The sequence below is a fragment of the Oxyura jamaicensis genome, chromosome 3 (genome assembly GCF_011077185.1).
Source record: "Oxyura jamaicensis isolate SHBP4307 breed ruddy duck chromosome 3, BPBGC_Ojam_1.0, whole genome shotgun sequence".
Classification (NCBI taxonomy): domain Eukaryota; kingdom Metazoa; phylum Chordata; class Aves; order Anseriformes; family Anatidae; genus Oxyura; species Oxyura jamaicensis.
Genome location: NC_048895.1, coordinates 48,128,244 through 48,140,523, shown reverse-complemented (window position 1 = coordinate 48,140,523; position 12,280 = coordinate 48,128,244). Strand labels below are relative to the sequence as shown.

At 42.7% G+C, this 12,280-nt stretch overlaps 1 protein-coding gene across 1 annotated transcript in view; it reads left to right on the top strand.

Moving 5' to 3' along the window:
- The window catches only part of SLC22A3 (solute carrier family 22 member 3), a 33,692-nt gene extending 21,763 nt beyond the window's left edge, over window positions 1-11,929 (top strand). Inside the window, exons 3-8 of the mRNA XM_035320705.1 lie at window positions 3,422-3,556; window positions 3,694-3,908; window positions 6,860-6,968; window positions 7,192-7,304; window positions 8,417-8,516; window positions 9,278-11,929. Of these exons, the coding sequence (XP_035176596.1) occupies window positions 3,422-3,556; window positions 3,694-3,908; window positions 6,860-6,968; window positions 7,192-7,304; window positions 8,417-8,516; window positions 9,278-9,335 (730 nt within the window). The 3' untranslated portion in view covers window positions 9,336-11,929. The remainder of the gene's footprint in view (window positions 1-3,421; window positions 3,557-3,693; window positions 3,909-6,859; window positions 6,969-7,191; window positions 7,305-8,416; window positions 8,517-9,277) is intronic.
- Window positions 11,930-12,280: the final 351 nt, after the last annotated feature.

The following is a 12,280-nucleotide window of genomic DNA, read 5'->3' as shown; positions in this document are numbered from 1 at the left end:
ACCATCCCTGGAGGTCTTTAAAAGACGTTTAGATGTAGAGCTTAGGGATATGCTTTAGTGGAAGATTTGTTAGCGTTAGGTCAGAGGTTGGACTCGGTGATCTTGGAGGTCTCTTCCAGCCTAGACTATTCTGTGATTCTGTGATTCTGTGTGATTGATGAGGAGTAATAGGCTGGGCCAGAAACTAGTGAGCCATTTCTCCTATGAACATCAGGGCATCACTGGGATACCGGACAAGGTCAGGAAGTCACCCTCAGCTGTCCCACAAAACAGAATGAGCTGTGCTAGGCACATCATAGTAGCCTCTGGCAAAACTGGAGTTTGAAATCAGTGAGAGAGAAACAAACTGAAAAGACTGACTAAAGAGAGACAAATGGCTACATCTGCTCATTGTGCTAGAGGTTCACTGAGGTTCCCCTGTCCTGGTCAGCATTACCCAGTGCCCAAGAAATGTAGTGGGAAATTTGTGCTGCTGCAGCTCTCCCTTCACGTTCAGCCCTGCACTCCTGCACCTGCTGCCTCTCGCTAGACATGAGCATTTTCTGAGCCTCACATCAGAATGGAGATGTGTGTCTTTCACTACTTATTGCTTAAAGACATACTTACTTTCTTTTAGAAGCATTCCACCTCATGCCCCTAAGCCCTTCACAGCTGCAGCAGATTAACCTCCACACACCCAGATTAACACTGGATCTCTTCCCAGGACCTTTTCATTACACAGTATCTGTCATCCTTGGTGCTGTGCCCGGAGGAGAGAGAGCATCTCCAGGAAGCATGTTAGTGCGGGATCGAGTGTATTTCTTGCCTTAAGTCACATCAGAGTTTTCTTTCATGTTGCAGCTCTATAATTTCAGGTGGAGAAGTGCGGGTGTAGAGGGACAGAGAGAAGAGAGAGACGTTATCCTTCAGTGCATTTTGGCTATGAGTTTCCAGTACCTCTAGAACAGTTTCATTGGCGGGCTCCCTTGCGTGGCTCTGGACATAACAGCCTTGGGTTTTTATTGGCATGCAGAAGCCACAAATGACCTTTGTATAAAAACATATAAACATTTTTTTTTATTATTTTGCTCTCTGAGTTACAACAGTGGTACAGTTCAGCTCTGTACAGAACTCATTAACTTTGTTATAAACTTTTTTTTTTTTTTTTTTTTTTTTTTTCTGGTTGCTTGTAATTATCGCTTGGTCTCTGTCCAAAAGCAGACTGAGCTGTGGCCAGCTGAATAAGAACTGTTCCTTGAGAGAGTTGTGGATCAAAACCCTCTCTCCCTTTACACATAGATATTTCTAGTAAATATATTAATGTCCAGGCATAAATATTATACATATGCATGCATGTACTCTCCGGTGCAGAATTATGTGTCTGTGCTATGGGGAACCTTTAAAAATTATTGCAGAAAAAACAAGATGTAATTTGATGGGATATAAAAATGTCATGGAAGTTACTTACAAAACTTCCTGCAGAGTCTCCAGATAGTGTATCTTGGAAACATGGGCTCTGTCTTAGAATTCCTGGCTGCAGTGATGTGAATAGCAAAGCTCTCCTTGATTTCAAGGAACAAAAAGAGGATTTTCTTCCCAACAAATCATTGACTCCACAGTGATTTTTTTCTTCATGTATAAAAAAATGCTCAGTCATGCTTGGGGTTATTATGACTTTATTAAGACATAAAAAATATATGGTAACAGCCATGTTGAGTTTATCTTTGGTCCTTTGGAGGACTAAAACCATATTTGCACAAAGGCACAGCTGATGGCTGGCAGCCTGCTCTTGTAAACAAGTCATGGAAGCTTTATAACCATATTATGAGAGAGTCCAAGAGCAGTGCAGAAACCTGGCAACCTCAGCCTGTCCTACAAAGCACTCTGGCATGCAACAGTAGTGGCAGTGCTTTGAAGAAAACTTCTGGCTCTGGCTGCAGAAGAAAAGCAAGAGAGAGTAGAAAGGAAGTTCAAACAAATGTGGCATTTCTCTGTCCACTTTTTGTCCAAGTTTTGTGGCACTTAGTTACAAAAAGTCATGTGAATGACACAGAACAGCTGTGGGCATAGCTGAGGAGCCCCTTGGGAAATGACTTGGGCTTTGCCTGTTGTCTCATCATGTATGTGTGTGATCCCACATACCTCTCTGTCTTCTCACCCCATCTCCCCATGGGCTGGGATTGCGTCCTTGAGCTCCTGGTGTGGGTGCAGGGCAGCGGGTGCTTTGGTTGCAGAGAAGGGCTTGCTCCTCCATCTGCTTTCTTAGGGCTCCTTGCAGGAGGGGGCAACAACTGGGAGTTCCAGCAGCCAGGCTGCCTGGAGTTCTCCTCAAAATGACACATCAGTTTTAACCCCATGTTTCCCACAGCTTCTCTGAGAGCTGATGGAAACCCCAGCTGTGGCTGCCAGTTCTTGGACAACCCATATTGGTCTCTGCCTAAAACCACCTATGCCTTCTTTTCCTTGTCTTCCTCACCTGCAAAGTGAACGTATGAATCAAAGGGCTGCCAGTGTGTGTCTTAGTATTATTATGTGTTGTAAATACCTATAGTAGATGCTTGGGAAACAAATTAAGGGCAATATCTTCAACAGGAGTAGACTGATTCTTCCCCTTGTATGTTCCCCCAGCTGCTGGACAGCTTGGGGAACCCCTCAGTCAGGGTGTCTTTTTGACCCATCATGGTTAAAACCTGCTGGCCAAGCCAGCCTCCATGAATGTGTTCTGGCTCCACAAAACCCCATGGCAATGAACTGCAAAACATAATCACAGGCTGCATGAAACCCTGCCCACTCTGTTAGTGTTAAACCTTCTAGCTAATAACTTCACCAACTGCCTCATTGTGTCTGTACTGGAGAAATTGTGAACAGATTTACAGGACCTCTTAGGCATATGAGAACCGTTAATTCATACTTTGCAGGATTTTTAGTTGTTTCAGGGTAAAAGCCTTGCTCATCATGGTGCTTTCATATTTTAAGTGCCTCTGAATTTCAGCAGCTAAGTTTTGCAGTACCCAAGCCCCTTCACAGATCTGATTTTTCTCACACTTCTCTTTACTTTCTGCTGCCCAGGTGTATTACCAGCAGCCTTCTCACAACCCATTGCTTTGGCCATCCTGTGACATTCTCTACTCCAAGTAACTGTAACACAGCAAAGGCCACTTATTGTCTTTCAAGGCATTCCAGGTCAACCTCTCTCAGTTTACTCTGAGGAAATCATTTTTCTACACTCCAGTCAAGATTTAGGATTTCTTTCCAATTTTTGCATGGTCGCTGTTAAGGAAAACCAGCAGCTGTCTTCAGCTGTAAGCTATTTCCCATAACTGCACACTGCTCTGGAGTGCTAAAAGCAGCAAACCAGGTCATCAGCACCTTTGCTCGCTTGACTGAAATACTGCTGAGCACTGCATTTACTTAGAAACTCTGCTCTAGTGCCTGCTTGACATTTGACAGCTGACTCTACTGCTTGCCTTTCTCCTCAGATCACTGTTAGCAACGCAGAGGTCAGCAACCCCTCCTTTTTGGACCTGGTGAGGACTCCTCAGATGAGGAGAAACACGCTTATCCTGATGTATGCTTGGTGAGTGCCCACCTCAGTGCTACTTGTTACAAGGGTGAGGTGTTATCAAGAATAACCTCTTCACGACTTTTAGGGTCTTTCCAGCTGCCTGCAGTCATTTGTTTGCCTCTCAGTATTTTTTTCCCTTTGCTGTCTAGGTTCACAAGTGCCCTGGTCTACCAAGGGCTTGTCATGCGCCTAGGAATTGTCGGAGGAAACCTCTACGTGGACTTCTTCATTTCAGGAGCTGTTGAGCTGCCTGCTGCTCTCCTAATTTTAGTGACAATTGATCGCTTTGGCCGGCGCCTTCCCTTTGCAATAAGCAACTTTGTGGCAGGAATTGCATGCCTCATTACTGCCTTCTTGCCAGAAGGTAATTTTCAACCCTTCCCAACATCAAGATCTTTAGGTCAATGTCTTCTTCCTGACCCCTTAAGCAAGGACAGGAGGCCACACAACACAGTAGATAGAAGTAAAAGGTGGCTAGTGATGCAAACAACAACACAGTCATGGAACAATTCCTTATTTACTTGTAGACTGTCTTGGGACATGTAATGGCCAGATCTCTGATGGGCAGTGAGCAACAGATGGGTGTAGTCCTGGAAAATATGTGTGTAAAGGCCCTGTATTGTTTTGAAGGCTCTTGCAAGGGAAGAATATACAAACATGAGGGGAAGATATATTCCCTGACTTGGAAGACACTTTATAATGGAAGAAGTCAGTGATTTAGCTGAGGCACTGTTGGGTTTTCCTCATTCACAAACAAAATGATTCCTGGAAAAAAAAAAAAAAGAAAAACAAACAAACAAACAAAAAAACATGGCCTAGCCTCCCAAGACCTTCCTCTAGTGTCATGGCTCTCCTGGCACTGTCAGTTCATTCCAGCGGCACAGCAATGCCAGGCTGCAATGTGCTCTGCTCACCTTTCTTCACCCCAGCCCTTCCATCCCCATCCAAACCACAACAGGGAGTAGGGGCTGCAGCCGGCAATAAGGACAGTATCCCTGCCCTTACCTTCCCAGGGCTTTGGGCAATGCTGAAGTGGGTAGATAAAAGGTATGACTTTCAATTACATCAACTTACCTGATTTGAAGGACAACCAAAGGGTCTGATATCACTTGAAAGTTTCCTAGTACTCCTTTCTTTAAATTGTTTTCCCTCCTGTGTAGCTGTTTTATTTTACCATCAAGTGTGTATCCCCAGAGAAGCATTTGAAGGTGCTCTGCACCGTGTTACCACATCAGTGTGCTTTGCCTCAGTGTAGCTAGGGACTGGCAGACAAACTGGCATTAGAGAGGCTGATTCCTCCCAGGGACGTTCCTGTCAAAGCAAGTGACAATCCTGGCTAGCCTTAGAGGTTTTAGCTCCAGATTTTATCATGGGACAATAGCTTTCCTTGAGAAGAGCCACAGGGAGGCACTTCAAGGTAAGACGTGTTGACAAGACCAGGCAGGTTTGCAGTGAGTGCAAAATAAAATACTCCAGAGAGGGATGTTAGTTCACCTTCCTCTCAGTTAAGCTTCCTTCAAAGGGTTTCCTCCAAAAATACTTAAAATTGTATTGCATGTTTGAGGAGCTTCATTGCTTCAATAGAAGTAGAAATGATGTGACAGGGATATGGAGCAGGAAAGTCAGCACTCTGTTGTGGTGCTGGTACTGGTGGCTGTGAGATTGCACCCACCCTGGGATGATGCAGTGTTGTCCTCACTTATCTGAGTTCATCAGCTAGACCACTGAAGTCTGTGAATGCTGGCTGGCTCTGCTCTGCTGGTGGATCTTGCCCATGACTACTCAGGTCCCTGCTGCTGCTAGCCCCTCTGAAGAGCCACCAGGCTGTGAGTGGGTGCCTGCCAGCTCCCCACCATGGGGCACTATGATTCAGAAACAGAGGGCCCAGTCCTGGGAACTCACAGATGGGACACCTGAGGTCCAAGTCCTGCTTTCAAGAGAAGTGTTTGCACAGATGTGAGAAGATGAAGTGTCAGCTTGTGAGGGCTTGGTCACCCTGGGGTGCTCACACAGTTCAAGTCCCCCAGCAGAGGGAGGAGCCACAAGTGTGTCACCCTCACCTCAGGGGGCCAACAGACTGAAGGGGTGCCAAGGCGACAATGTGAATTTGTTTTGTTCTTTCCAGCCTTTGCTTTTCTTGCAAGTGTTTGAAAACAGAGCTTTTCAGGGCAAAGGCAGTTTCGCAGCAAGGGATGAAATTTGTTGGGGAGTTTGTTTGATTGTTTTGGAAGGGAAAAATATCCAAACATCCATTTTCCATTTCAGAGTAAACTGAAATGTTTTTTTGTTCCTCCTATTGGAGTCATGAGAAAACACAGCCACTGGCAGAGCCCTCTCCAGTGGCAGAGCTCCCCTGTGTGCCAGGCTCAGGCTTGCTGTTTCACTAACCTCCTGGTCTGCCCTGTCAGGGTTATTTCATATGGCAGACTGTCCTCTTGCAAGGGCATTGCAGCAGTCCTCATTATGTTCCTTGTGGCTGTCTTCCAGAGGCCACCAGCTCTCCAGATAGGGCTGGAGGACTGCTGAGGTGTTGCATATGGTGAGGCAGGATGACTCTGCCCTGTGGTGCAGATGTGACTGTTGCAGAGCTGGGAGAGCTGGTCAGAGTGACCCAGAGCTGGTTGTGCCAGGTACAACGCCGTGTTCCAGGGAAGGGAAGAGGGAGGATACCCCAAAATAACATCATTAGGAGTGCGTCTAATGTGCAATGGCTAAACAAATAGTGAACTGTAGTTGGCCTGCTCTAAGGAGAACGGTGTCATGCCCCTTGAATCATTAGGCTGGAATTTATTTCTGATTCTCCAAAGCAGTCTTTCATGATGCTGAAGAGCAATAAATGTCGATATAGATTGATATCTACAGCAGTGGTTTTTCAGTCTGACTTGCACTGATGCAGTGTTCCTGTGTTGTAGTTTTCACTGAAAGGGCTTGGGACTTATTCTTTTCGGAGCAGGAGAATAGAAATGGCATGGCTGAGTGAGACCTGTGGTCCATCTAGTTCCATAACCAGCCTCTGACAAGCAGGGTGCGTGGTCACTCAGGCAGGCAGACAGAGAGGACTTTTTCTCCCACCTATCCCTCCACATAGTTTTTTTTTTTTTTTTTTTAAATTTCTCACTCTTGCTTGTGCTTTACTGTAATATGCACTTCACAGACAACTGGGCAGAGGCTTTCCTTGTGCCCCTATATCTGTGAAATGCTCTGCTGCAACCAATGCAGGTACCGGAGTAAAATCCCTGTAAGTGAGAGCCGACTGGCAGCAGGTCGCGGGTGCAGTAAAGCATGGCTCACCAGGGTTTCTTTTTGAACGGACAGATATCCCATGGTTCAAAACCACGGTGGCCACGCTGGGAAGGCTGGGCATCACAATCGCTTTTGAAATCGTCTACCTTGTGAACTCCGAGTTGTACCCAACAATACTGAGGTAAGTTGAAACTTTTCCCTCAGCTTTTCACCTATTTCACTGCTTTTCAGTAAAACTCACTTTTCTCCAGAGTTTCCTTACTGAATAGTAAGCTGCTCATCAGTGTGGATGGCATATGCTGACAAGATAATTTTGGAGTTAATCCTACATGCTGCTTCTTAAACTGCTGCTCATCTGTTTGCTAAGCATCTCCCAGATATCTGACATTATTATTTTTTTTCAGAAACTTTGGTGTTTCCCTGTGCTCGAGTTTGTGTGACCTAGGTGGGATCATAGCCCCATTCCTGCTTTTCCGATTAGCAGCCATTTGGTTGGAGCTACCTCTAATTATTTTCAGTAAGAAATAATTTAAAATACAATTTTGTTAATATATTTTCCACATAGCTGAACTTTTTTGTTGGGGCAAAAGTGTAGTGTGGGCCTCACCTCCTGCTTAAACCATCCCCTCTCAATCTTCATGCCTAGCAAAACAGTCTGACCAGCAAATGGGTGAGGTATGGGTGGTTTCACAGCACATGATAGAAGATCTCAGGCCCCATATGATAGAAGAACTCAGTAACTTGGTTGAAAAAACATGGAAGCTACGTAAGGTGCTTCAAGACTGAGGAATATTGCAGCTAAATTCTGTAGTTGCAGAGAAGTAAGCTCAGTCTCTGGAGAGTAGAGGTTGATGTCCTTTAAGAAATATTTGTTCTTTTTTGTTTGTTTATTTGGTTGGTTTGTTTGCTTGTTTCTTTTGTATATACGTTTATGACTGGATGTTATATTAGCCACAACTTCTTCTTTCTCTAAAATTCCTCTAAAATTCTTTTACTCAGTTTAAATTTGGAGAAATGAGCTCTATAAAGTAAGTCTGTGGGGAAAAAAAAAAAAAAAAAAAGTAGATTTATTTCCAACAAGGAAGCTGAAGTCTGCAAATAAACCAGACTCAGAGGAAGTACACATGGCTGGGAAAAAAGCACAAGGGATAGGTTAAAGTAAGAAGGGAAAATGGTGCTAATGACAGATTTAGCTTGAAAACAAAAATGGAAAGGAAAAAAGACATTTAAAAAAATTACCATTATTCCAAGAATGTATGTTTATAGAAGTACTGTGTTCACATTATCCAATTCTAAAATTTTGCTGCTGCTGCAGGACATAAAATTTGATCTTTAAGATCTCCCTTTTGGGGTAAATCAGTCTGCAAATGAATCCATAGCCCTCAGGTGGTTTTGTTTGTTTGCTTGGTTGGTTGGTTGGTTTGTTATTTTTTGTTTTGTTTGTTTAATAGGTTAAAGTAATTTAGCATGAAGGTGTTCTTACAAGCAGCTTATTCAGAAATACCTGCTACACTTTAAACATCTCACTTTTACCTTAATTTGAGTAAGCCTTCCTCAGTTGATAAACCCTGAAAATAAGAAAAATAACACCTTTTTATTGCTTTTTTGTTTCTTCCATGTCCATTGCAGGTATTCTTGCAGTTGTCTGTGGGATCCTAGTAATGCTTTTACCAGAGACAAAGGGAATCTCCTTACCAGAGACAGTGGAGGATGTAGAGCAGCTATCAAGGTATGATATGTATTTTCTTACTTTTACCAGTGTGAGGTTTCCTTAGGGTGTCCTCCTCCAAACTTGTCATCTGTCATAAAAGATAGATGTGTTTTGAATGTCAAAGTAATTTCCCTAATCAGAATGATATTATGAGCAGGTGATATTTTCCTAAATTTTCCTTTTCAGTACCACTAAGTCAGGTTGTTAAAAAACAGAAAACAAAAACATGGGGATAGGTTCTGTAAATACAGAAAAAAATCTCATAAGGGCACAAAGTCGTCCTGTGCACTTCTGGAAGCAGAAAGTGATAGTGTACAAGGGAGAGGCTGCAAAAGATAGCCTGTAGCTCTCTGGTCAGGAAAACCAGCCCTTACCTCAGTCAAAGCATCATGTGAGGAAGAGCCTTTGATAATGGGAGCTTTTCCACAGTTTGTGAAGCCATTGAAAAGTCACCTAAAAGATGAATTTATAGCTGAAGAGATATAAACATAGTTTCCCCACTCCTAGCAAACTGCAAGCCAGATTCTTCACTGCACTGCAGGCATTCAGGGAACACACTGGCTTGCCTTGCAGTAGATTTCTTGAGGAAGTAGTGGCATAGATTAGTGTTTCACAGTGTGGTTTTGGATCCTGCATCAGCAACTTTTTCCCACTTTGATACACAAATGAAAAAGGAAACTTCCTATGCCGATAATAACTGCACCAGTACTGTATCTTGGACTACAACTCTCTTTTCCCTTTTCTTCCACCTTTATGCCCCTCCTCTTCTGTTTCTTCAGTCCTTATGGTAAATGTGGCAAGAAAAGGAAACATCGGGACACCAACTCTTATATTTGATCTTTGAAGGACAGCACCGAACAAAGAATCATGTTCCCACACTGGGAATTTATTCTCCACTTGCTGCCACTTTGAAGTCTGCTGCAGAGTGTGGATAAAAATACATGTTCTTCTTCTAAGTGTAATGACATTCAGAACAAGCAGTGTATTTTTCTGTAAATATGGAATAAATTTGTTTTTTCTAAGTGCTGTTTCCAGAAAGGGAATATTCTTTGGTTTAGATAGAACAGATCTGCTTAAAAAGATGCACTGTCTAGCTCAGTGAGCTCTTATTTATTTCTTTGTATATTTGAGCCATTTGTTTATTTCTATTGTTAGCATACACCCTTAGGTGAGGACAGTTGGAAATGGTAAGATTTGGATGACTTTGGGGAAGAGAGGATGACTATTTGAGCCCATTCTCCTTCACCCTTGGAGAATCTGGACAGACAAGAGATGATGTCTTGTGAGGGAGGGTGCTGGTCAGGGCAGCCCTTTCTCAGGTCAGGAGGGATTGGACCAGGAGATCCTCACCCCAGTCTGCTTCTCTCTCCCAGCGACACTCTGTGACAAAAGCCCTGCCCATTGAAGGTCTTTCTTAAATGTGGCAGCACTTCTCTTCCTCCTCTCCTTTTATGTAGCTGTCACAGGGCATTAGCTCTGCAGGTCAGATCATCCAACTGCCCATCACCGCCTCCTCCCGGGCCCTGCTGGGGTCTGTGTACCAGACATGCTGATTTTTTTCTGTTCTAAACTACACTCTCTGCCCATTCCTGCAAACCAAATCACCTCACTCTGACAAGGGCCAAGATGACTTCCAGAGCTGCTCTTCTCCACATCATTGGCCATCTTTTTGCCTTGGGGATAAGTTATTTGGGATGCTGACAGAGATGTTTAGCTGTCTTGAGAAAATGAGCAGGGACAAGACAAGAGGTTTGGTTATGGAGGGAAGTGTTAACTGGACCCAGTTGTTTGAAGCTGACCTGTAGCTAAAGTGTTTGGATCTGTGGCTCTGCAAGCAGACAGCTGGCACACCCTGCCTTTGTTTTGGTCTCTGTGAGCTTCTCCACCAAATGCTGGGTCCTGGCCAGAGCCAGACAGTCAATACACACCTTATGGTTAAGGACTTGAGAGTGGCATCCAAATGATATACTGTTAATAATGAAGCCCAAATTCACACAGACACAGAAGGATTCTCCATCTTACAAAATTTACCTGTTATGGGTAAGAATTAGCACAGGAGCCATTACTGAATATAAGCTTATCCTGAATTTAGACCTCCTGTTGCCATTCATTGCTATTGTATTGAAGTCATAACACACACACAGCCTTTTTTCTGATGTTCTCTACATAATGATTTTTTATAAAATAAATAAATTTAAACTTCTGACACTGTTCCTAGTTAGTTTACATGCAGGGGTATTTTACCTGTATTCTCTTCCAAGCAACATATGGTGCTATGCAAAACAAAGCGCAAGGAGCTTGAAGGTTGTGAAAAGGGTAGTAGTAACCTGTTAGCGCAACCAGGTGATGACGGGGTTACACAGCCATGGGTGAGTGGCAAACATCGCCAGCTTTAGTTGTCTTGCATGTGATAGATACATCATTCTAGAGGCTCAATGAATGATGTGATCTGCATAGCCGCCAACAGATTGCCTTACCAATGCCAAAGACACTAGTTCAACATAAACACAGGAACCCAGGAACTAACTTCGTCCTGTCTGCAAAAAGTTTCCTTAGACCAACAAACACGTGAATATGATTTTTGGTCCAAATGTGTCCCTGCCCCCAAATTTCCCTTCATCTAGTAATGAAGTAACTTCATTCAACTAGTAACTTCATCTAGTTTCTACAAGTGGTTAGTAGTAAGTACAGTTAGTGATAAGTGGTGATATATATTGCCATTGACACTCTCATAGAAGGAAAAGATCACAGTTTACATGTTTTAAAGAGTTATCATTTAGGTGGGTTTTGTATAATCTCTCAGGCATGTCTGGGCATTTCTAGCCAGACTATAATCTCCCATTATAGGCTATGGAGAAAACAACAACAACAACAACAACAACAACAAACCTGCTAGAATGCAAACCATCTCCTCCATGGGCACTTGTTCTTGGGGAAACTGTGGAAAATGTGAATGCATTTCTAGGGGGACAACATGATTCACATGTTAACAGAAGCAACTTATTGGACAACCAAAAATCAGTTCTTTTTACAACATCTGTTTTGGGAGAAAAATCACTTTTTGGACAACTGAGAACAGACAATAGATGAAGAACAAAGGAAAAATAATAAATGTAAAATGAAACATAAAATCCCCACAATAGAAGGAGAGGTAAATTCTGAAATGCTTCATGGTTCAGAAATTTGTCATTGCTTGGCAGAGAGATGAGGAGGGCTTTTTTCCCTAGTGTATATAATTGCACATGTATATTCAGCAGATCAGCACTGAATTTTGGGGGTCTTTTCTGGTCTTTTCTTTCAAACATCATGAAGAAATTTGCCATTACAGCACCACATAGAAGTAGCTGTATTTAGAGATGTTGCTCTATGGGCACAGATTTCACTTCCTGTAACCACAAGCCCGTATACTTCCTTTTCTTTTAGAGAAAAAACAAAACAACACAAACAAACAAACAAACAAAAGCCAACAAGTAACAATTATACAGTAAGACAAAATTATATAGTGAAACAAGACTGGTACTGTAGACAATGAAAATTTATAATATGTTACATGCATTGTCATTACTTGCTGTAATGATTGACATAATCTATTTCTTTGTCTTCACTATGGACTAAATTTGTGGTCAGGGTGTTTTTTATTCACTGTTTTATATCTCTGATGGAACATTTGTACTTCTGCTGACACATATTTATATGTCAATAAAAATATGAAAATACAAACCAAATGTGTTTGCTTCTCTTTCTTCCATTCTATGTATTTAATGCTATCAGAAATATCTAAT